Source organism: Epinephelus lanceolatus, chromosome 17, assembly GCF_041903045.1.
Source record: "Epinephelus lanceolatus isolate andai-2023 chromosome 17, ASM4190304v1, whole genome shotgun sequence".
Taxonomy (NCBI): Eukaryota; Metazoa; Chordata; class Actinopteri; order Perciformes; family Serranidae; genus Epinephelus; species Epinephelus lanceolatus.
In genome coordinates, this window is record NC_135750.1 from 9,152,098 (window position 1) to 9,177,900 (window position 25,803).

General features: G+C 41.2%; 1 protein-coding gene across 1 annotated transcript; it reads right to left on the reverse strand.

Annotated features, from left to right (window-relative positions):
• Nucleotides 1–667: 667 nt before the first annotated feature.
• On the reverse strand, nt 668–24,719 carry desi2 (desumoylating isopeptidase 2). Its single transcript, XM_033613702.2, has 5 exons — nt 24,102–24,719; nt 13,039–13,111; nt 12,772–12,865; nt 9,788–9,929; nt 668–5,779 (listed from the first exon to the last, which is right to left on the reverse strand). The coding sequence occupies exons 1-5, from the start codon at nt 24,147–24,149 to the stop codon at nt 5,510–5,512; spliced, it is 627 nt and encodes a 208-aa protein (XP_033469593.1). The 5' UTR covers nt 24,150–24,719; the 3' UTR covers nt 668–5,509.
• Between the last annotated feature and the right edge of the window lie 1,084 nt (nt 24,720–25,803).

Sequence of the window (25,803 nt, forward strand, 5' to 3'; positions counted from 1 at the left end):
TAGAATCTTATAAATAAAATCAGAATAAAATACTTGATGTTTGGGCAGAGCCTGTGCATTTTAGAGAAGAGATGTGTTTCGAAACTTCTCCATATTAACCAAATTTACTAGTACACAGAAAATAAAATACTTGACAGTAGGTCAGGGCCTGTGTATTAGAGATGAGAGTGGATATGGGACCAAAAATGCAGTCTGAAAGAATGCACATGTTAAGTTTTGGACTGATTGAACCAACTAGATACAGTGTGTTGCTTAGAAAGCTTTACAGGTGCTCTGCTTTACCTCTGGATAGTTTTATGCTCAGCTAACCTGGCCGTCACCTTTGTATTTAATGAACAAATATAACATTTGTATTGATGTTCTCGTGTAACTCTCTGCAAGAATGCAAATAGGCGTATTTCCAACAAAAAGTGCACTCTAAGTGGCATCTAACCAATAAGGATGTCTTGTGTTATTCGGCAGTTAGGGATCTGCTGCTGAAGCATCTGCCAACACCCCAACATATTTCCTGTGCAGGTGCAACTAAACTGCATGTGACAGGAAAAAAACAACAATAAACAAAATATACAAAACAGGGTTCATTAATCACCCAAATGCATTTTTCTGGGTTGAAATAAAGAGCAGCAGCACCAATATCAAAACAGACAACAAGAGCAGGAGACACAGATTTTATACTTTTCTTTAATAACTTTACAACAGGGTACAAATCGGGTCCACTCCTCTGAAGGCTTTGTGAGAGTTCAATGTAAAACAGCTGAAGTCAGTTTTTTGAAGAGGGGTATAAATGACTAAGGTTTCCCAATCTACTTTCACAGCTCACACAAAGTGGTGCAAATGTCCCATAAAATAATCATCTGACAGGAAACTCACTATTATAATGATAGAACAACCACATTTACTCAAACAAATGAAGGTTTAATAAAAAAAAAAAAAAGAGAGACATTCATTATGAAATCAGGACACGTGATGAAAATTCAATGGCTGTTTAAAAAAAGAGTGAAGTTATCTTTGGCCTCAGTAATGGTGCTATGTGGAACTTTAAATGTCAAGATACCAACATAAAGCAACTATTTTTTCTCCTGGTGGATGACTAGTGTTTGATGACATATTGTTTGTCAATAGACAGAAATATCCTTGAAAGTTATGAACGTTAAGGGAAACCTCAGTGTCTGTGTGGAGAAGCACAGACAGGTAACAGTACAGATAACAGCCAGCAGAGGGCGCCGACAAGAGCGGTAAGTGTGTGTGTCAGTGCATTAAAAATTAACTTTAACATTTAAATGAATTCATAATACACCAAGCTGAATCACTCCAGATCACAAATATGCTGGTGTCATGAGAAATGTCACCGTGTGTGTGTGTGTGTCTTTGCTTTAACACTGCTTCTGTTTTGTATTAAAAAAAGTCCTGAAAATATTTTTTTACCAGCAACTGAAATGTTACTGAAAACATCTGAAATTAAAAGACAAAAAGTGTTCATAGAAATCGTATCTCTTGCAGATGAGGCAACATTTTGAAAAACAAAAACCTTGGAGACGCTGCTACATTTGTTCTATTATGCCGTGTGTGTATGTGTGTGTGTTTCATGTCGGGAAATTTGGCCCAGTTGGCAGCTTGTGGATAACCATTAATAATACAAGTGTTCACACACACACACACACACACACACACACACGCACGCACTCTCACACATTCATGCACAGACAGGAAAACAAAAGAGCAGCACAGGCTCACATCCAAACAGGTTGTAAACAAAAGCTCTTTTTTGTTGTTGTTGTTATCAAAGAGAAGAGTATAAAACTGCACTGCCACAGTGCGTACTTGAAAAGCTCTCTGGAGTGACTACTGCATTAGAAAAAAATCAACGACAAACGCAAACATAAAACGTGGGATAAAAAGTTAAAAGGGTTATATTACAAAGCCTTTTGGAGTCCTGAGTTTATCCAACATAAACAAAACAGACAAAAAGGCCAGAGTCCATATATCATAGAAATATATTAAAAACAATTTTTTTCCAGACAACATTTGACAGTTTTCCAGCTTGGAGTCCTCGGACTTCCAGCAATTCAGCTAAAATCGACTGAGTATGTTTCAACACATCCATTGCTCTTGTTTAGGACAATACACATGATGCAGCATTCGTGTTGTTGTTGTTGACAGCATATAAAGAAATGAGGTGCTCATCATTTGGGAAAAGCAGCATCTTCTTATAGTATGTGATGATTTCAGTGAGTTATTCACACATCAAATGAAAGTATAAACGCTTGAAATAAAACCAAGGAAATGTGCATTGCCCCGAACTGGACACAGATGTGAGGACAGTGACTGTCAGGAGGCTGATGGCAGGTCAGTTGGAGAGGGTTTCACTTCCTGTTTAAGACACACTCTTCCTCAAACTCCCTTCCTCCGTGCCACCCGCCTGACGTCTTCAGAGATTTATGCAGATTACAAACCGCTGTGGGCTGACATCATGTCCGTAATGTAAACTTGAACCTTGAATTACCTCTGGTAAAGACATTTTGCTCACAGAGATGAGCACACTGGGAGCAGTCCAGCACGACCACAGTCCTCTGCTGTTGGCCACTGGAACACTTGTGGGTTAAGTACCTTGCTCAAAGGCACCTTGGCAGTTGCTACTGAGAAATAATTCACTCTCCAGGAATTTCTAGTAACAAAAATCTCTACGTCACTGCCCAAACCTCAGTCTAAAATTATTTTACGAGAAAAAACATTATATTACTGTTGCTTTTTATAATCGTTACATTAAAGGCTGATATAATTTATGGGTTCAGTTTTCTCTAATCACATGTGGTTATCCCGTGATGGGCAGGTAGGATTTTGGGAGCTGCTACAGGTACCTGACAACTGCTGATACAGATTTGACATCAAAAAGGAACAAAGAGAGAAACTAGGGGAGCAGAAGTTACCTGGAACTGAACCCATCGGAGGTGTGTTTGGGGGTTTCACCCACACTGGTTCTGGATCAGCGTGTCTGTGTCGATGTGGTGTTTGAGGAAAGTGAAACTGATTGTAGTTCTGCTGTGAGAGAAACATTACAAAAGGCTGAGGTCCTGACGCACACACAGCATGTTGAGGCAAAGTGTATCGATTCCCAACTCCACCTGCTGCTTTCACAATTTTACCAGCCAAATATTTCAGGATGTGTTAACGACAGACGGCTGCAGTGTGAAAACATTTACCAGCCACAGCTCAAATTACACCAGCGCTTGGTTAGCGGTAATTTAAAACTATAATGACGAAATGTTCCAGTGTAGAAATGTTTGAATTTGCATCTGTTTCTCCTCACATGGCGTCAGACTGCAGTGTTGAGAACACAGACTGTATATGAAGATGCACAAAGTATCGCCACTTCCTCCCACTGTACTAAAATAGAGTATCATAAGACCGGTTGCACAAACACCTTAAGTTTTCTTCTTAGGATTGACACATTTTCTCCTTAGCTGAGGGACTTCCACAGCTGCACAGAATCCCTTAAAAGGTCTCCTTAGTTAAGGAAAAACATTAAATCCTTTAACAGCAGAAAAAGTTTTGATCGAGACTGTTTGTTTGCTTGGTCTCTTGTGCTTGTGATGCCTGTTATCATCTCACAAAGTTGGCTTATAGTTAGTGAAATAATGGCACACAAAAAGAAGACAAGAAAACCATGTTGGTCAGAGGAGGAAAAGATTAAACGTCTGGAGGTATACAATCATGGAAAGCACAAACTACCAAGTAAATTTGACCCCAAATACTAGAAAACAGAAAACACCTATAGGAAGACACAACGAAAATCAATTCAGTCAAATTTAAAGTGTGAAATCAAAAGCGTACCCACTGGGTTCTCCTGGTCACTTAACACTCTTATCAGGGTGTGTGTGTTTTTTTCCTTCATCAACATAAACTTGGTCATGTTGCAGTTAAAACAGAGTCAGACCTCATTTACTTTTTTTAAACCTTGATTTGGTCGCTAAGGTCTTTTGTGCAAAGGTCTACCGATTCCTTAAGTACAAGTCCAAGAAATAGAAAAAATACTGAAGTGAATACTTTAAGGAAACCTTACGGGTGTTTTGTGCAACTGATTTTATTTTGAGGAAACCTTAACTAGGACTTAAAGGAAAATCTTAACTAAGGACGTTATGTGCAACTGGCCCCTGGCCCTCTGGATCTGAGACTCTGAAGCCAATCTGAAAATGTGACCAAACTATGCAACAACAAAGATGCCATTGGGGCCCCATAGACTTATATTGGGAAAGAGACGTCTGTAACTCAATGGACACATTTTTTTTCATTGTCACAACCCCCACAAAATGACTCGTTTAACTAGCAGGATTTGAACCATTCAGTCCGATTAACATTTTGAAAGTCATGTGATTGAATCATTTTATCTGCGTCCAAATTAGCGGAGGGCTAACATGTAATTTAGCCACTTCATGGGCCCAACGATACAGAAGATGCGGGTAATTTTACACCCAGGAAGTAGAACTATATTGGCTTCATGCGTCACTGAGCAATTTTCATGGGCATAAACGAGTCCCTGCCTCCAACGCTGTATCCAGTTCCCTTTATACATCTATTAAAATATACCTGACAAGAGCGCTGCCATCTTGTGCCTTTGGAGCCAAATTCTGCACAGTAGCAACAGGAAGTGAAGCCACAATATCAAGTTCACAAATCTGACTGCAAGCACATCGATTAACACATACAGCTATCAACTGTGACGTCACACCCCTTTTTCCTTGCATCGAATTACAAATAAAAACCCAACTAATCAGAAAAATGAACACGAGTTATAAGAACTATTCCTGTAATGACAGAAGCCATCTTGAAAAACTTATTTATACCCATATCTCATCTACTAACGTGGAGGGGGCGGGGTTTATGACCTAAACTGTAGCTGTCACGCCATCCTTCATATACAGTCTTTGGTTGAGACCAATACAGTCGAAGCTCAGATTATATGAACGCTAATATGAAAAGATGTATTCACACTACAGTGGAAAAATAAAGGTCTGGTGATGCGTTTGTGTTTTTGTTGTCCTTATAAACTGACTCAAACTCACGCTCAATGGTTTCCACTGCGACAAGGTGGAGATTAGCACCATCTACCAACTAACTGCTGGTGAAATCTGGATGTGGCTGGTAAATTTTGAAACATTTTGATCTGTGCTGTTTCCGTTCTGCGCTGCAAGTTTGCTGGTAAAATAATGAAAGAGACTTGAGGGGATCAGTCTGGATTTAGTACAGGATGTTGAAATCCATCAGCCGTGTCCAGAGAGATGATCCTGCCTTTGTCAGCACCAAGAGTTCCTCCCACTGCTCTGGATCATTGCAGAGATTTGGCTGCTGTTCTTACCACGGAGCAGGGAGCAGTTCAGAGCCTTGCTCCGGGACAGTCTAATAGGACTTCTGGTCGTCGCTGGACTCATCAGCCGCTGCAGTTATCTGGTTATCTGACAGTCTCTGTAACCACAAGTCAAGCCTCCGAGTCTCCCAGCAGACCTTGCAGCTCCTACCGGCGGGGCTGGTGGTGGCGTGAATGACGAGGCAAGGAGGAAGGGCTTGAGGAGGAGGAGGGCGACATGGATGCCAGGGAGGCTGTGGCAGCGGCGTCCTCGGCCTCCTCCAGCTCTCCTGCTCCGTGGAGCTCCTGGCTGACGCTGGACTGTAAGGCAGCCGGGGTCAGCCACTCTTTGGGCAGGCAGCTCTGGAGGAATGGCACGCAGGAGCTGAAGTAGGCCAAGCGGTTGACCCAGCGAGGGATCTCCCTGCCACACAGGATCTGAGGAGAGGAGACAGTAGTTGTTTTTAAGCAGCAATCACAACCTTCCGCTGTTTCATATTATCCTTATTTTAAGGCAGATTCATGGAGCTCTTTTATCCAAAGTGCTTTTCAAGGTGCCTCTCATTCATTCACACACACACCGAGTTTATTTGATATGTGTGCCTCAGATATAAAACAGAGACAGGGACTTTCACACACGTTTTATTGTTGTGCGAAGCGAGACCTGTATTTAGGATTTATCAGAGACAAGACAGAGAACATGACCAGACTTCTTCTGCTCGGACAGTGATCGGTGTTGCTCTTAGAAACAAGACATAAAGTGGGATTCAGTCAAATGGCCTCGACTGCTGAAAACAAATCTTTTGCTATGACATGGACAAATAATATCTTCCATCTGACTACAAAAATCAATTTAGTATTAAGGGTTATTTTAACTAATATATGACTACAATTGGTGCAACAGCAGACAGATGCCGAGCACCTGACGCTGGGTATGAATTTTAGATGCAGTATTTCTGTAAGATTTTAGATATATAATTTGGTCATTTAAAAAAAAAAATTATACACAATATTCGTTTTATATTTTTGTATTTATATGTTCCCACATATTTTTATCAATGATTTTTTAATAATTTATATATATATTTTTTTTTGTATTTTATCACATTTCCATTACTTAATTTAAGTAGTTTAAAATACATTGAGCAAGCCACCGCACCCCGAACTGCTCGGGGCACCTGACCAGGGCAGCCCCCTCACTCAGACATCTCTCCATTTAATGCATGATAGGTCCTGTTTGTGCATGTGTGTATTTCAGGCCTGTGTGTTAATGACAACAGTGTGAAAAAACTGAATTTCCCATCTGGGATTAATAACGTATATAAAATAAAAAATAAATAAAATAAAATAATAGGCCAGGGGTCTCATTTATAAAATATTGCGAAGGATCTATCCTAAAAATGTACATACGGACAAAAGCCAAAAATAGCGTGCACCAAAAATATTGGACAATTTCTACAGTCAGGCTTCCACCTCACCATCTGCATCGCCATTTTCCCGTCTCCAAAATGTTCATAAGCATGGGTCAAAGTTGAAGTTTATACATCACAACGTTTACGTTGGAAGTGGCGTACGCCTCTTTTAGGCCTTGTTTTGTGTGTACCCAGTGTTAATAAATGAGCCCCAGATCGGCACATACAGGTACTTCAAACAACATTAAAGCTGCACCCCTTTTTTGAGGGATAGCAGACCAAAGATCCTATAGAGAGATGCAATTTGACGTGTGTTTCGATTATAATTTGACAAGTTTGTATGCGTTCATTTCTAGTTAAACAAACTTTTGTTTTATACATGTCCGCGATACCTTAATAAATAAAGGTTGATCACAGTCATGCCCTTTCAGTCCTCCCCTCTGTGAATACCATTTTTCTGCAGTGCAGTTTTGCAACAGAAGAGGTGACAACTGGAGTCGACAGACACAAAAACCACAAACACTATGCCCAGCTTAACAACAGTATCATCAGTGGTAAAAGTGATGCATTGTGGGGGGAATCTGTGTCTAACAACAGCTGATTCTTCTGTTAACAAGGTTACAGCTTTGAATGTTAAATAAAAAAATCGAAATGGATGTTAAAATAAACATTATTTGTATCCAGACTTTCTTTTTTCTTTGCTCTCTAAACCAAGACGCTTTCATGATCCACACATTCTCCTCTCCTTCCTGGTTTGTTACTGTTTTCTAGGTCAGACGACATCTGAGGGGGTAAACAGAGTGTTTCCGTGTATAGCTGAGCTTGCTGTGGAATAAATTTGAAACAATGAACACAGAACTGAAAAAATCACCCTGCTTTTCTCTTTGTGATATGTGACTCAAGTGAAAGATGTCTGAAACTTCCAGGAAACTCCACTACATTTCCTGACTTTCTTTGTCTTATGAAAACAGATTAAAGTCCCAGGATAATCCAGAAACTCAGTGACCTGTGGGAAGGAAAACCTTTCGAGTCTCTGGTGGATTTCTCTCTCACACCTCCTTCTTTTAGCAGACTAGCGCACAGGCACAGGCAGCAAAACTGTCAATGTGAGGGCTAATTATCCTCACTTAGCTCTATCAGTGCTATTACAGCATTATGGGGCGAATGGTTTCCAAGAAACTCAGTGTTTCCCAGTCAATGGGCTTCATTTGTGCTCTTATCAAAACATCTGCAGGAGCTGCTGATAGGTTACTTTTTCAGATACGTGGGGAGACAGGGACGGTGGGGTGGCTTTAACCACGACAATGTCTTACAAAGCCAACAGATGAGAATGTATACTTTGTTTAAGCTGCGGCAACTTCCTCAGAGATGAGGGTGTAGTGACAGGAGGAAACCCAGGCACTGTATCACAGAAAATCACTCTGTCTTGCCCTGGCTACACAGATAATGTCCCAGATGAGCTCAGTCTCAACTATGAGCAGGAAGCCTACATCTGCAGGAGACAAACAGCTAATCCAGGACAAAAAAACACCTGTTAAGTTTCCCCCTGAGGAGAAATTCAAAGTTTTCACTCTTGCTTGTCAATTACACACATGTCCGAAAGACACACAGTGACAGTGTTTGGCTGACAAAAAAAGGTGCAGCTGCAGACTTCACACAGCAGTCACATGTTTTCAGAGATACCTGAGCATTCGAATCAGCAGCATGAGCTGTTCATGACACTTGATTCCTGATAAAAGTAACTGACTACCAGGCAAGAGGAGAGAAAGAGAGGAGGACGTAAAAGGAAAGACGACAGCAAAATAAGACCCAAAGTTCTTCAGTATTTTTCATTCATTTTCATCTGCTTATCCGAAGCTGGGTCGCGGGGCAGCAGGCTGAGCACAGTACTCCAGATGTCCCTCTCCCCAGCAATATTTTCCTCCTGGAAAGGCGTACCCAGACCACATGAGATATATAATCCCTCCAGCATTTTCCAGGTCTACACAGGGGCCTTCTACCAGTTGGACGTGCCTGAAAAACCTCTAACAGGAGGCGCCCAGGAGGCATCCTGATCAGACGCCCGAACCACTTCAACTGGCCCCTCTTGATGTGACGAATCTGCAGCTGTACTCTGAGCTCCCTCTGGATGTCTGAGCTCCTCGGCCTATCTCTAAGGCTGAGCCCAGCCACCCTGTGGAGGAAATGAGTTCCCCTCCTTCCTTAAACCTGTATTAATTGATTTTTTTTTGGCCACTTGGGAGCAGTGCAACAAGCTGTAAACACATTTATATTTGATCACTCTATAAAGTTGATCTGGCAAGCAGGGGCTCGTTTACACATCCGACAGACACAGACAAACATTCTTTGGAGATGAGCTTCTGGCTACAAACCATATTAGAATTTTAGTTATGTTTTGTTCCTCATCAACCCCCAACTACGTTCACCAGCTAGTCCCAACACAACAACAACAGACACAAAGAGCTGGTGATCAACCCACCAACCCGTGACTAGTGGACAACAAGCGCTCCATCTCTCAGATGAACAGCGTTGTGTACAGATAATCTACTTACATAATGAGACAGAGACAAAGTGCTAACAGAGTACACTGTGTTGATTTGCTTTTCAAGAACACGACTGACATCAGGTCACGCACGTCAGATGTTCTCTCTGGAGAATTAATTGCTATGCTTGATCTTTCAAAGCTGCAACAACCAACCGTCCGTGTGTGTGTGTGTGTGTGTGTGTGTGTGTGTGTGTGTGTGTTTGCCAGCTGGCTCTGCATGTCTGGGCCTGTATCAGTGTGTCTTAATCCCCATCTCAGTGCTAGATGCTAACTGTAAGACTCCCTGCTCATTAGTCACACCAGGGTAAGCCGATTGAAAGTACACACAGAGACAAACACACACAGCAGGAAAGATAAAATCAGGAGATAGTTATTCACCTCATGCCAGGTAAACACAGTCTAACAGTCAAAATGGTGCAGTGGTGTGAAGCGTGTGTCCAAACTGGCTGTAAACAGGACATTTGTGTGTGTACATGTGTGTGCACCTACCTCTGACAGTGCTGAGGTGAAGTGGTTGCAGTTCTTGTGCATAAGGTGGTAGGCGTTTCCTTTATACTCCTTCCCCATCTCCTCCACGATCCGCTCCACATCCTCCTCTGTGAAGTCTGTGCTGCCCAGGACTATGGCTTCTCTGCAGGGACGAGCGGGGACACAGAGCGGAGGCAGGTCTCAGATATTATTACTTGCAGACCAAACATCAAGAACGACTTCCAGGTATTTTATTCAAACGTCTTTAGCACCATTATCATGCCTAGTGTAAGAATGGCTGGTACAAAAAAAAAAGTTGACGTTATTTAAGAGACTTTTTGGCATCCACCATTTTTTTCCGTATTTAACAAAATCAACAGGCCTCATCAGGTCCGTCATGTGAGTCATTTACAAATATTTTGCTCTTTTCCGCACTGCAGTCACATGTCTTAATGCCTTAATCTGAATGAATGAGGAGTCTAGACAGTGCTTTGATCTTATTTTAGTATGTTAGCATGCTAGCATTTGCTATTAAGCACTGAATACAGTGTATAGCCAAGGCTGAAGATAATGTCATTAGTTTTGCAGTCCGGGTATCATCAGTGCTATAAGGGTTCATCCTCTAGGGACTATGAATGTCTGCACCAAATATCATGGCGAGCCATTAAATTGTTGTTAAAATAAATAAACAAACATGGCCGTCCATAGAGCCAAGCTGCTAGCATGGCTAAAAAAGTCAAATTAAGTTGGACTGAGATTTACCAAATCTATTCAATAAAGTGTTATAACTTTTCACCTTGACTCACCTGATCTGTTTGTGAACAGTATCGCCAGCGAAAGCTAAACCCAGCCCCAGTTTTGTCAGCTTAGCATTTCACCTGACTTTGGGTCCATTTTTTTGTGCACCATGTCTGTGACTTTTGGTAGCCTCCTTTAAGATGCATGCCCTTTACAATCTGGCAACTGGTTGCTAGCGTTTATAAAGTCCAGACCTCACCTGTGCACTGTGCCCAGGAACGTCCCAAGCACAGCAAATTAGGAAGAAAATAATAAAATACTGGCAAAGAGCAGAGTCTGTGCAGATAAATACACTGCCACACACTTCTATTGGGTCATGAAGTGATGACTAAGGAATTTATTTTGTATGAGTCTTTGTTTTTAAGGAAAATCCTGCATACTATACCTTTGATATTTAAAGGACAACATATCTTAATGAAATATTTTGCACTGCGAGAGCGCTTGATTCGCTCTGCATTTGGCACAAAGACACCACAGTGGGTGATATGCAGGCATTTGTCCTGGATGATCCATACTTATGGTCTAGTGGCCTGCATGGAGACAGCAAGTGTGTCTGTGTCTGTGTGTGCGCCAGAGTCTGTCTAAAGCCACAGGGCAGATCAACTAGAGCAGAAGTAATACACAGCAGCGCAGGGTAGCTGCACACACACAAACACAGACCCTGGGCTGATTCTGGGAATCCAAAAAACGTATTGAACTGACTGGATGCTCTCTCGTCTCATCCGCCACGACATTCTGGATTTCAGCTGCGGTAAAAATCAGACAAAACATCCCAAACAAAGCGATGATGTGAGAGAAATATCACACATTTACAAGCCCTTTAAAAACTGCAGTTAAGCATATTTTCATCGCAACGCCTTTGCTTTTCTGAAACCACTTGGTGGCTTCTATTTAGTTGGGTTTCCCAGACATAAAGACCATGCAACTTGTTATTTTCCACCTCTTTTACTTATATGCAATATCAATAAATACTGCTAATATACTGCAGTCTAAATTACCATAGAGTTGAATCAAAACCCCGACATAAATTGAATATTATAAGCTTTAAAATCATGGTTTATTGCAGGGATGCTGTATCGGATTGCATAACATGCATAAATGTATGTAAAAACGTAACCTTAACTTTTATGCAACAACTTCACTCATATTTTCACCCTTTTCCCATTTCAGAGTTAAAGTATGTAGTGTTGCATGAAGACTGAGGTGAAATTCCACTTTTTCCTCTCACTCATTCTCTGTTCAAGACAAGTCAGCTGCCACGAACCATGAGGAAAAAGTGTGAAATCAGAAAATGTCTGTCACATGCTGTCCTCTCCATCCTTGTATTTTTTATCTCTCCGTCCTACAGAGGCAGTAATAACCAGTAGCCCTCATTACAGGCTGCTGACTGACTGACTGGTTGACTGGTTGACTGAATTCTCAGAATAGAGCTGGAATCTTGACTGACTGGTCCTGTTCAGTTCAGAGGGTAACTCATGATCCAAACAGTCATAAGAGTTTATGGTGCTTGGCATCAAAGTGTTTCTATGTTTAATTGTGCAGCTGAGGTGACTTACAGACGGGCTGCCTGCACAGTCAACTCATGACTCTGTGACTAGTTGGCTGACCAGATTACTTATCACTATACATGCACCAGGTTACGCAGAGAAACTCAGGCAATCAGAGAGCGCGATTATATGCTCCACTGTCACCTTGTGAACCTTCAATACACACAGCAGATCAGTAATGAGACCGTTCCCCTCCTCCTGACCTTATTTTGGAATCATGAGTTTCTTATTTTAACTGTATAGTGACAGAAGATGCTGCTTCCTGCAATTTTTTAATGTGTGTGGGAAAGAAAAAGAGGACAGACAGAGCACGGCTCTTCCTCACCGCGCCAAACAGTCTGAATTTCACAAACAGTTACAAGTTTTAGTGGTGGAAATATTTAGACTTCTACAGGCTTCTATGTTTGTTTCAGTTTTGGTCCGACTTTGGAATTACTTTAAAGACAAAGATGCATTTCTAAGTGTAAGTAACTCTCCTTTCATCCCACTGTTCTGCCGCCATGTGATGCTCTGACCACAACTAACACACAGACTCACCGTAACTGACTCCATATCTGACTAGTTCTCTGGTTTGTTGCGAGATGTCGGACCAGTTGCTGAGATTGCACATTTGTAACCCTGTGATTCTATGCATATAAACACCAAATATCTCATACTTACTTGAACTTAAAGGTCTCGCCGAGTTCGGTTGCATCACCTGGTGTAATCTCAAAGATCCCTGAGAATGGGTACGGGTGTCCGCCATAGGCAAACTCTAAACACACACACACAACATGAAAACATCAGTACAAACCATTCTCATGCAAAAAAAATATCTCTTTGCCAACTAATGATTGCAAATAATCTTTAGCCAGAGTGTAACAAAAAAGCATCCCTTCTGAAACACCATCCACAGGAAGTCACCTGATACATGTGGTGTAATCTTACCTCTTCCATAGATCTCAATCCCTGAGTGAAAGACTCCAATGCCCAGAGTGCTGGTAAACTCATTGATCCAGTACTGGAGACACATAAAGGGACAGAAACAGACACTGAATAAAATGCGTCATAACTGCCTGGGTGGACACAGTTTTAACATGCTGCATTTAAATACACATACTATCCTCCTGGAACCCTGCATCCTCATATGAGGACATTACATTTCAGATTTGCTGCACCCTAATAACATTAGCATGTTATATTTGTTTGGAAAACACGTTCAGTATAAGACAGCTGTTTTGTCAGTGAACCTTGTGAGTTGTAATGGACCCGAATTGTGTGCTGTTACCTTTGTTAAATGTTGCTGTTGTCCCTGGCTTCGTATGAGAAGAGGAAAAGATCACTAGCCGCTAGGCTAATTTATACAATGTAAAATGCCATAGACTTGTGCTAATAACGTTAGCATGTTGTATTTGTGGGGAAAATGTGTCCAGATTAGGGCTGCCACTAACGATTATTTTCATTGTCGACTAATCTGTCGATTATTTCTTTGATTAGTCGACTAATCATTTCATCGAAAAATGTGTTAAAATGTTGAAGTCAGTCTGTCTCTCTCAAACCCCAAAATTACGTCATCTAATGTCTTGTAAAGGGTTTTAGTTTACTGTCACGGCAGAGTGTGTAAAGCTGCTAATATCTGAACGTAAGAAGCTGCAATAAGAGTATTTTGAGGTACTTTTATAGTACTTTTCCATGAAAAATGACTCAAACCGATTAGCTGACCACTAAAATAGTCACCGATTATTTTAATAGTCGATTAGTCATCGATTAGTCAACTGATTGGGCAGCCCTAGTCCAGATAAAGACAAGTGTTTGTCTGTGAATGCTGCGAGTTATAGTGAAGCTGATTTGTGTACTTGTGTTTGAAATTGTCGCTAATAAGTCATGTTTAATGTGTGTTTAATGTGTGTTTTAAATCAACTAAACTTTACAGCACTTCACAGAATCCTCCACCGCCAACTAGTGTTTAGGAGGTGTCACTGCAGAGTGACACAGACACACCACCGCACAAGTATAAATGACTACGGCGTATGGTCTGTGCACAACTATAAATCCTGCTTTATACTTAATTCTGCTTAAGTTACTCATGTTGTCCTCGCTCATGGACACTTGTATGCTCAGTCTACAGCCGATCCAGACAGAAAAGAGGACAAGGTACAAAACCTGATCAGATTTTATGGTTGAAACTTATTTAATTGTGCTGAACATTTGCAGTTTACATACAAAATTTGACCATTTTTAGCAATAGTAACAGGCTAAGACGCTGTAAATTAAAAAGCACTCATTTGAGGACATTGGAACTTTATTATTGTATTATTGCAGCATTTTATAAAGGCCAGGAAAGGTGTGACGACTGTTCCCACAAACAAAAAGGAAATTCCTAGCTTGGAGTGTGGAGCACTGTCTTGCACAGCCATGTTCAGGCACTGAAATGAACAGTTTTGAACAGTTTTAGACTTGAACAGTGACCCCTGACCCACAGAGTCACAAAATGGTTGGTTTTTCATACAACGGGTATGATGTAAACGAGAGAAGAGCAGCAAATCCTCACATTTGAGAAGCTTTAACCAGCAAATAAAATTGTTGACGATTCATTTAATCAATTTTCTGTCCATCGGCTAAAGCAGACCACCACATAAATGCTACCAATTTTTCTATTAACATATGAATTCATCTAAAATGTACGATTTAACATCTGCTTGTAAACAACTTCATCACTGCAGTTACACTCCAGACGGCAGCTCAAGAGACAATGAGCTCAGTGAGCCTCTGATGTTATCACAATCCCTTATACACACAGACAATAAAAGACAAGCCCACATACAAACACAAGAAAGAGCAAACAAATCAATAATTGCAGCTGCAGTGATGTCTGACATTACCATCCATCTTTTCAGTCGTGTGCGCCTACACGCTGACTGGCCGGGCTGTTGCTAGGCAGAGTTCGTTTGTGTGAAAAATATGTCATTATTGTAGAGGATGGAGCTGGGGAATGTGGTAAGGAGCTTGATTTGATATCCCAAGTTGCTGAATAATAACTCAATAAATCTATAATAAATAAGCTCCAATTTCTATTACTGGTACCGACATCACTCACATAAACACTACTCCATATGAAAAGTGTTTGTGTAAGCTGCCTTTCTACAGAGACAAAGACACATGTCAGATGTTTTACAAACTTAACAAAGACTTGACATGAAAATACTGCAGATAATCCACTCTTGTTAATCGATATTGAAAATAATCAACAGTTATGGCCCTACCTTTTTGCTTGTCATTCACTTAAAAGATTAATTATTTATCAAAATAACTGGCAATTTGCTTTTGGTTGATCAGCTAATTAAATAAATACAATTTTCCTGACACAGGAGCAACATCAGGTGGAGTGGGTATCATGTGCTGTGCAGAGGCAGATCATTTGCAAAACATATTCAGCGGCCTGATAACCACAGCAATCTATTAAAAATCTATTCCTGCACTTCCCGTGTTGTGTTATGCAAATTCAGACTGTAGCTGCGCACAATCAGCGGTGGCAGAGCTGGCAGTCATCTGCATTGCAAATCCTTCCCTCTGCGCATTGTCTGTAACCGTTAAAAACAAAGTGTGATCATGAAAGGTAATGAGGACACTGCATCGCCCTCTGGCTGTTTGCGTTACGCTTCAGACAGAGCGGGTGTGATTGTGATGAGTGAGTGATGGAAAGAGAGGTGTTTTTCTCCTTTTACTGTGTAAGTTTGAGGCACTGTGGCTTGTGAGCTCTTAGCTACTTGTTGCACATAATTTAAGGTAGTAATAAACTGGTAGGTATTCGAGTTTATGTAGTGACAGTAAGTAAGAGGTGTCACCTTTCTGACTTGAGCAGAAACATGAGATGCAAACTGTGAAGGGTAACAGAAGCAGGTTGAGCAGTAAGGTGAGTTCAATGAACGGCTGAACTTTGACCCCTATGATGGATTATCTATCTCAATCAAGTTTTGTGTCTCTGCACGTTTATTTTCATACTGCATATTAGTGCTGTGGCGATTAGCTGGTAAACTGATAAGCTATTTTGATAATTAATTAATCATTTCAGTCAGTTTTCAAGCAAAAATATTAAACATTCGGTGGCTCCAGCTTCTAAAGTGTGAGAATTTGCTCACAGTCTTTGGGCTTTGTGGACAAAAGAAGCAATCTGGAGACAACTGTGATGAGCATTTTTCACAATTGTTTGACATTTTATAGACAGAATGATTACGCCCTACAGTATATGGAAGAATAACAGGATAGGGAAGGCAATCATAAAACTACAAAACAATGGAAATCTCTTGATGGTAGTATAAAGCAAGCTACTGGCAGCTGGATTAAAGCGGGTGGTGTGTTTGCTTCAGTGTGTCACATTAAATCCACGGTAAATCCAAAGCATCAGACTTTAAGATCGCATGAAAAGAAACCCTTGAACTTCCTGGAGACCAGTGCCTCGTCAGCAGAGACATCATGCTGCACCAATGGGTGTAACTGAGACTCTCCTGTCTTTCTACCCTTCTATGAACTCAAACTGCCTTTCTCTACATTTTAACAGCCCACTGGTTTACTGTTAAGACTGACCCAAAGCAGGTGCTCAGCTCTCTTCCCCGTCCTGATCCTCTCCAGTGATCAAAGGGGAACAAAGATGAATGTGGACTTCATCTCTTGGAAAACTGCATTTCTATTCCTGCTAATTTACTTAACACATACTCTGACACAAGTTTAATCGGGGTAAATACTAATTAAGATTTGGATATTCATCCCTCGTTTTTTTTGTCATTTTGACGAATAACTGCAGTAAATTCAACATGAGACCTCTGAGCCAAGATGGCTTTCTTGCACAACATCTCAGCCGAGTCTCTCACACTGCAGAGTATGTCTGTTTCCTGACCTACATAAGGTTGAAATGTTGCACTAAAAAAGCTACCGCACGAGTCAGCGGATGGTTTTACTTTAAGACAGAGGAAATCTCCTTTCAGATGCACTTAATTGGACTTCATGAATCATCTATTCCCCCCCAGTTTAGTCTGATGCTGATCCAAAATCAGCTACCACAAAACAGCATTATTAAAATCCTGCTTGAATCAGTTTGTGGTTGTTTCTCTGAGCCCAGTAACAACACCCATCTGTGTCTACAACAGCTGGTTCACGAACACTGAGCAGAAACCTCGACTGCTGGCTGTCTGTGCAGAGGTTAAGACGCTGTATCAGCTTCGCCTCGCTGCTTCAAGTCTCTATCCAGGGCTCTTACTAAGAACCAAGAGCTTTAAATGGATCCTGTTCAGAGAAGTGATGTTTCAAGGAATCTATGACAGCATTCAAGTTGCAAAAGAAACCCACAAAGCCACAACTGACTTCATACAAAAGGAACAACATGAAAACAAGCTAATTCTGCTGTCGCGCTAACTTTAAATCCCTCTGAGCGGAGCGTCAAAGATGCCCAAACACATCATACCAAAATCAGCCACTGGATGAGTCTGTGTATGTGTGTGTGTGTGTGTGTGTGTGTGTGTGTGTGTGTGTGTGAAATATTCTAAGTGAGCTAATCTGCTAGTTTAGTACGCTACTCCCCCACCTCGGTGGTGCAATAAGACTATTATCTGAGCCCTCATTACTTCAAAGCTCGTTAAAACCTGCCTCCGCCGCAGCACAGACAGCGGGCTGAGTGTGTGTATGAGCACAATGTGTGTGTTTGTTAATGAATTAAAGGCGGAGACAGGGAGGAAGGGAAAGACAGATGGATGAACAAAGAGAAACTGAGTGCTGCTGCCTTTATACTTAATCATCCCACTCCAAGATGTAATTTTCTCTGTGAAGGATTATAATCTCTGACAGCGTCAAACAGAATAATTAGAAAGAAGATATGAAATGTGTTTAGTTTCAGCGCGTGCATCACTGCTCTGTAACTCAGTAGTAGACACATGCTGACTGAAACCAAACTGAAAACAAACTGAGAGAAGGAAACAGCTACCAGCCACAAGCCATGTGCTAGCACATAATGCTGTGCTGCAAATAATAGTCTTGATAGTGCTTGAATAAATATAGAAGAAGAATTAAATGAAGTTCATGAAGTTAACATGTCGTGAGAGCTATAAACTGTGAAAGAATGTAAAAAAGTTGCTGAGCTGATGAAAGCAGTAAAGTGCGTGGGGTTATATCGGGCAGCCAATGTTCCAGACGCAAATTTATTTTTGGCAAAGACAGTGCAAGGTGATACAGCCCCCTTACAGTCTTAAAATTTTGTTGCCACTCAAAGTAATGCATGGCTTTTTAAACTTGGTTAGATTTTGGATCAATTTCACAACTATGTTTTGCTTGTAACTGCAAACAAAGGAGAAAATATACCCCTCAGATATTGCTAACTTATTGAGCAATGGCTGCTGAGGCTAATGTCCTTTGACCAAACAGAAAAGGCTGCAGCATTTATAACTGATGGCTGTTAAATTCACTATTAGATAAAACAAGGAAGGCTGAAAAAGCTGGAAGTGTGTGATGTCCACATTTAAGCTTAAAACACTCACAGATCAATATTTGGTTATTAGCATAGTTGCATTATTTACTGTATCTGCCAAGTGACCAATTCCTCTAACACAGTGTGTATAATATTTTCATATGGCGATACTTAATACACACTCAGTGGCCACTTTATTAGGTATGTGTGTAGAAAAGCGATATTTCAATCTGTTCTGTCCGCAGTCTCTCATCCACCGCTGCTAACATTGTGTTTTAATCAAGCACAGAGCGCTTTCCAGCTGATAGCAAATTGTTACTAACAAGCTGAAACAACAACAATTGTTTATGTTTAACGGTTTAGCTCAGTTTGTCTCGTATCTTAAAATGTACCAACGGTAATGTGACCTGCAGGCAGTGAGTCCCCTCAGCAGCAGAGAGGACAGGAGGAGTGATACCTGACGTCTGTGTTCTTTATTCTTTCTAAACTTCACTCAGAATTGTGATGTCAGGGATACGATTTATTTTAGTGACATTTTAGAATTGTTTCCAGTGCGAGATTGTGACTTTGCTGTATTGATATTACTGTTGATGCTCTAGAAACAATATTTAGTTATAAAATATTCAGTTTTATTCCTGTTCTGAATTTATTTTATTTTCTTTTTTTGATGAATAATTCCTTGTAAAGTATTATTCTCTGAGAATCTCTTTCACACACTAGCAAAAATTGGTATTGTAACTGAAATATCCCCAATCGAATCGATATCAAATCGCATCGGGACCTCGCCAGTGGTGACACCCAGCCTGAGTATACATTTACAATTCTACACAACAGCTCTGCCATACATTATACCTTTACAAAGTTTATAATGTTCAGATTTTGGTGACTTTGGTGGAAATGTGTAAATTCAGTCACTGATATCTTGGTATTGGGCTGCATTAGATTGTACAGGTGTACCTAATAAAGTGGCCACTGAGTGTATATAGTTATATAGCAAAATCTATCGAAATTCAATAAAGAAATTGTTTTTCATGTAAACAAAACCCCCAGATTGTCATGGCTATTATTGGTTAACTGAGCGAATTAAATATCTGACATTGACGCAAAAATCCTATAAATCCAACGCTGCTAAAAAGGCAGCGAAATATTGATTTGCAACACTGCCCACAATGAGCTAATACAATCAGAGCTATTGACAGAATAGGAACGTCACCATGGTGTCCTGTATACTGTCTTATTACCTTGACTTGTGTGTTTCTGTATTGTGCGTTGATACTACACCTGCAGAGGATGCTGTGACGTCCCACAAACAGCACTGCTACACTGTTAACCCACTAACTTACTTCTCTTGTCTTCACACATGTTACCCTGTAAACTAGACGGCACAAAAGAATAACTGAGATCAAGACTGATGCATGTCGCTAATTGATCCAGAGCAGCCTCCACAGCCAAAACAGAATGACACAACCTGCTCTGCTGAGGATCTGGCTATGTGACACCGTTAAATCCAATACCCTAACACACAGATACAGTAGGCTATGGTGGTGGCTGGCAGGCAGACAGGTGGTGTGTAGATAATGCTGTATCATTAAAGCAGCATACTAAAGCACTCAGTGCTGGCCAGGAAATCCACTTAACAGAGATGGGAGCAGGATGGTGGGGAGGACCTGACAGAGTGGGAATTGTGGAAGAAGAAATGGTGGTGGTGGTGGGTGGGGGGTCTGTACTCAAGTCTGCACGGATATTCCTGAAAGTCACGTGACAGCATTGATCCTCACATGGAAAGGGGAATTTGTCTTTTCAGCATTATTTGAGTAAACGCTCCGTGTCTTGCTTAAACCACAGAGGAGCCACATTCAAATGTTGCCCAAAGTGACAGATGCTCTCACTGTGCCACCACGCTGTCTCTGTGTCCCCAAACCAGGCTGCACTTCAGTTGGCACTCGCTGCCACTGTTTATTACATAGTGTGGACATCTGAGATGGCGTTGGGGATCCTGCAGTGTGTGTCACTACTGTCTTGACCTCTGCTATTATCTGATCTCTACACTTTCATGACCTCATCTTAGACAAACAGCCAGTCACCTAACCAGTCACTCAACTGGGCATAAGCCAGTAATGAAGGCCCTGTTAAGACCATCTGATGACCGTGATTACTCCTGAGGTGTAGTGGTAACGCAGTCTAGCATCATCCAGATGCAATAACTTTGTAGCATGCACTACGTAGCATTGTGCTAACTCGAGCTTACTAATTGATTAGTTGATTGACAGATAATTTAATGGCAACTATTTTTATTATCAAGTAATCGTTTTTGTACTTTTCTAATGCAAAAAGCCAAACATTTCCTGGTTTCATGCCTCTTAAATGTGAGAATTCGATGCTTTTTTGTTATAAATGATAATAAAAGTGAATAGATTTGGATTTTTGGACTTTTGGTCACATTAAACACACCACTTGAGGACATTACCTTTGGTTTTGGGAAATTACACAGGGCACTGTCTGGCATTTTATTGACAAAACAATTAATCAATGATAAAAATAATCATTAGCTGCAGCCTGAGCTAATTCTACTTGTTGGCAGAGTGGGACAATTACTCAATTAATTAATTTACAACAAGTTAATTAGCAACATTATAGATAACCATATGTGCTTTAAGTACGAAGCTAAAGCCAGGAGATGATTAGTTTAGCTTAGCTTAACATAAAGACATGAAGGAGGAAAGAGGTAGCGTGGCTCCCTCTAAAATTAAAGAATAGGCACTTGTAAAGCTTGGTAAATGACACATTTTTTTGGCCTTTTTATACTTTCATAGTCACCTTTTAGACAGAGAAAGGGGAGGGGACAGAGAGGGGGTGACATGCAGCAAGGGGCCATGGTTTAGAATCTAACCTGGGCCACTGCTAAAGACTAAGTCCCTAGTAAACAGGACACACACTCTACCAGGTGAGCTATTGGGGCACGTCCAAACTGCTCCCTTTAACCCTAGTCAATCAAGAGTCAGAGGTGACCAATCGGTGAGTCAAATTGTTCGTCAGCCACAACGTGACTCAACTAGCCAGTAAGCAAATCATCCAGCACTCACTAAATTGAGCTATAGATCAAAATTAAAAAACATTTGGGCACTGTCATCCCCTGCTCTTGTGTTTTCTATGAGTCAGTTAGCCAACCAGCAGGCAGCAAGTCTATTGGTCACTTTTCCTCCAGTACTCAGGTCAGAAAAGCCGAATCAATAGACGGAGGAAGTGTTTAAAGTAGAGGAATGAGTGAATGGATCGCAGCCATCGCCTCACTGTTTTCAATGAGTGCTAGAACGCCACACCAATCTTGTTCGCACAGTAGCAACACAAACACCAAAAATATGAATGGATCTGCATGAACAAGCACAAACCACAAAATTCCTTTAATACGTCTCCCACACACTCACTTACACACTAAAGATTCTAGCTTCAATACAGCATCAATAAATCAATGACTAGAAAGCACAAGAGCGCCTGTAACTGTAAATTCAAGTTATGCATGTGTGTGTGTTAGATACTGTATGTGTGAGCAGCTTTTGTGAGCCTTTGCGTGTGAAAGTGTGCCAAGGCCCCTGCAGCCGCTCACATGGATGGAAGTGAGACAGAGATAAAAGCTCTTCAGTCTTTACAGAGAAGAAACTAATGTGGACTGCAAGTCAAGTGGAAAACATGAGGAAGTGAAAGACAGAGGGGGAGGAGAGACGAAAGAGAGGGGAGGGAGGAAAGACACAGAGTCAAGGATGACAGAGTGATACGAGGAAGGAAAGATATGAAGTAAAGTAGAGCATGAATGAATGGATGAGTAAGACAGGATGGAACAAACGCAGTAATTATGTGGATAAATATAAGTAGGAACAGTTAAGCCCAGCCCTAATTAAACACAGTGCGTTATGCTACTAAACATAATGCACACTGTGCTACTTTTTTCTACAAGGAACCATCATTGTACAGCTTCTCAAAGGACTGTTAAATGACTCTGTAGCCCTTGGTGTAATCCATTTAAAAAGAGCCTTCAACCTCCTGACCTCAGGCCCATGATGATGTATTGACCATCGGCTGAACTGGAACAAAACAGCAATAAATCAGATTAAAAATAGACGTAAAACAGGAGCAGCAGAAGAAGAATCCTGTCTAGAGAGAGAGAATTTTCACACTGAGTCAGGAACATTAATATTTATCTGATATTTACAAGGCATGAGGGTCGGAAAGGAGACAAAACGTGGATGTATAATGACGTTAAGGACAAATTGTGGTTTTCCAGCAAAGCATCCACGCGCATTATCCTAAAAAAAAAAAAAAAAAAAAAAACGCTGCCTCTGCCTGTTTTATAACCCCTAAAAAGACAATTCCCATTGTAAGTGTAATCTGTCCGCCACAGGGAATCCATATCAATCAATGATTCATCAACACATCAGTCAATCTCCAGCACCCCTCCCCACTGACTCACTCCGGCACAGTGACAACACAATGACTCAAATTCATCCTCGGTAACAAAGAAATGTAGACATGCAATCTAGGTGGATTTATACAGCACCTTTACAGAGACAGCGTCACATGAAAGTGCCTCACAACAAAAGACAAAACAACAGAATTGAACTGCCATTACTTTTACATCTAGCAGTTTGGTTTTGAGTCCCTGTGTCTTCTTGTTTTCATCCTGAGTGAACTGGAATCCTTGAGTGGCAAGATTATCATAACATGAACATAATAGGTAACACTTGAAGATTTTTTTACTGACTTGAGTCACTGTTTTGTTTTGACACCAGCAGCTTAAAAGTCCAATGGGAACTATTTTTGCTCCACTCCTGATGTGGAAACCAAATGTTGTGTGTTACATGTGTGTGTTTTTGAGTCTGCTATGGGTTTCAAGTTATTTTTTCAACAGTTTGAGCTGCTTTACCTGGCTTAAGATGTCTTCTGACACTGTATCAGGGTTGGAAATTAACACCAGCCACCAACCAAAATATTCTACTAACAAAAATGCTGGTAAAATATGCAAGTGGCTGCCATATTTGCTTTACTAACCAGCCAAAAAACAACAGTAACCCATTGAGTGGATGGCAGATATTTGAAACCAATCAGCCACAGCTGCAGGGAGACAAAAAAGTTAATTTCCAACCTTGCTGTATGGAGTGTGTCGCACTGAACACACCTTTAAACAAACATCATTTGAATAGCAAAAAGCATCTCCAAAAGCAGCTCATTTTGCAGTTGATTCTGCAGTTTCCCATGTGTATGTACCTGGAAAACTGAGGATTACAGGTGAGCCAAACGGTGAATTTACATCAAAATTATAATAGTTTGGTGCTGTAAATGTATGCCGAATTGGAGAGTGGTGGGTAATCATTTAAAAAACATCTTCAGGCTGTGACTTTTATTTTTGCATATTTGCTGATACGTAACGCAACATTAAAATTGACTTTTTTATAGTGCAGTTTGGCGTCCTGGTATTGTTGACATGGAAAGATCAATACGCGTCCTCTGAAAAGTAGTAAAGAAGTGATAAAGCATCCATCTTCCTGGCTCTGTAGGCACTCACCATATCGTAGACGTTGAGGATGATCGGCTCGTTTGCCATCACTGGCATCAGACTCTTCTCCCGCTACGTCCCTTCTTCTCTGCGGGTTTTCCTCCCCCGCACACCCCCCTACCCGACTCCTTCCTTCGGAGCGAGCTCCAAACTCTCGCCCTCCAAGAAGAGACCTCACTCCTCCCCTTATCCCTGATACTTTCTCGACAGATTATCAGCTCCGTAATTCAATTTCACAACCCGGTGTAAAAACGTAAGAGTTCCGAGGTTATTTTTACCGTCCAACATCTGAATGGCTTTGTCCAAATCTCTCCCCAACGTCACGGAGCAGCAGCGGCAGCAGCGGACAGATGAGCCACTCGCCTTGTCAAAACGATCTGACTTGCTAAACCCGCTCAGCTACCGAGGTCGGAGTGAAAAAGCGGACTTTACAGAGGAGATTATATCTTCCAGGCGGCGTGTTGGCACCGGAAAATCGCAAATTCATTTTCGAATTATTCAGCAAAGTGTCATAACGCTGAGGTATCAAAACAGGATTTCCTCCGTGAGAATGACTCACTGCTCCCTTATTAGCTAGCTAACGGTAGCGCTCGAGCTGGCAGGATGCGACTGTTGGGAGAAAACTGGACGGTGAGAGTGGGCGAGCGGAGCGGAGCGATGAAGCCACGCTCGGTTAATCAACATTGACGCTCCGAGCATTATGGGTAATGTAGTTATAAGATAAAATATATCAAAACAAACAGCTTTCTGCACCGCAAACAGAATCAAAACGGATAAATTACACTATTTAACCAAAAGTATGTGGACAGACGTTAGTGTACATTTAGTCTGGGGCTGTTTATAAAAATATATTATATGTTTTTAATCTATTTTTATCCTAGAAAGATATGTACATATTTTATATAGCCTATACACTGAACAAAAATATAAACGCAACACTTTTGTTTTTGCTCCCATTTTTCATGAGCTGAACTCAAAGATCTAAAACATTTTCTATACACACAAAAGACCATTTCTCACAAATATTGTTCCCAAATCTGTCTAAATCTGTGTTAGTGAGCACTTCACCTTTGCCAAGATAATCCATCCCACCTCACAGGTGTGGCATATCAAGATGCTGATTAGACAGCATGATTATTACACAGGTGTGCCTTAGGCTGGCCACAATAAAAGGCCACTCTAAAATGTTCAGTTTTATCACACAGCACAATGCCACAGATGTCGCAAGTTTTGAGGGGGCGTGCAATTGGCATGCTGACTGCAGGAATGTCCACCAGAGCTGTTGCCCATGAATTGAATGTTCATTTCTCTACCATAAGCCATCTCTAAAGGTGTTTCAGACAGTTTGGCAGTACATCCAACCGGCCTCACAACCGCAGACCACGTGTAACCACACCAGCCCAGGACCTCCACATCCAGCATGTTCACCTCCAAGATCGTCTGAGACCAGCCACCCGGACAGCTGCTGCAACAATCGGTTTGCATAACCAAAGAAATTCTGCACAAACTGTCAGAAACCGTCTCAGGGAAGCTCATCTGCATGCTCGTCCTCCTCATCAGGGTCTCGACCTGACTGCAGTTCGTCGTCGTAACCGACTTGAGTGGGCAAATGCTCACATTCGATGGTGTCTGGCACGTTGGAGAGGTGTTGCACATTTCAGAGTGGCCTTTTAATGTGGCCAGCCTAAGGCACACCTGTGTAATAATCATG

Bases quoted from the DNA above. Each gene is read 5' to 3' on its own strand.
- desi2 (XM_033613702.2), bottom strand. From the start codon at position 24,149: ATGCCAGTGATGGCAAACGAGCCGATCATCCTCAACGTCTACGATATG. The intron at 13,112-24,101 runs GTGAGTGCCTAC...ATGTGTCTCCAG, and splicing joins TCCTCAACGTCTACGATATG to TACTGGATCAATGAGTTTAC. The intron at 9,930-12,771 runs GTAAGTATGAGA...TCGTCCCTGCAG, and splicing joins GGCGAGACCTTTAAGTTCAA to AGAAGCCATAGTCCTGGGCA.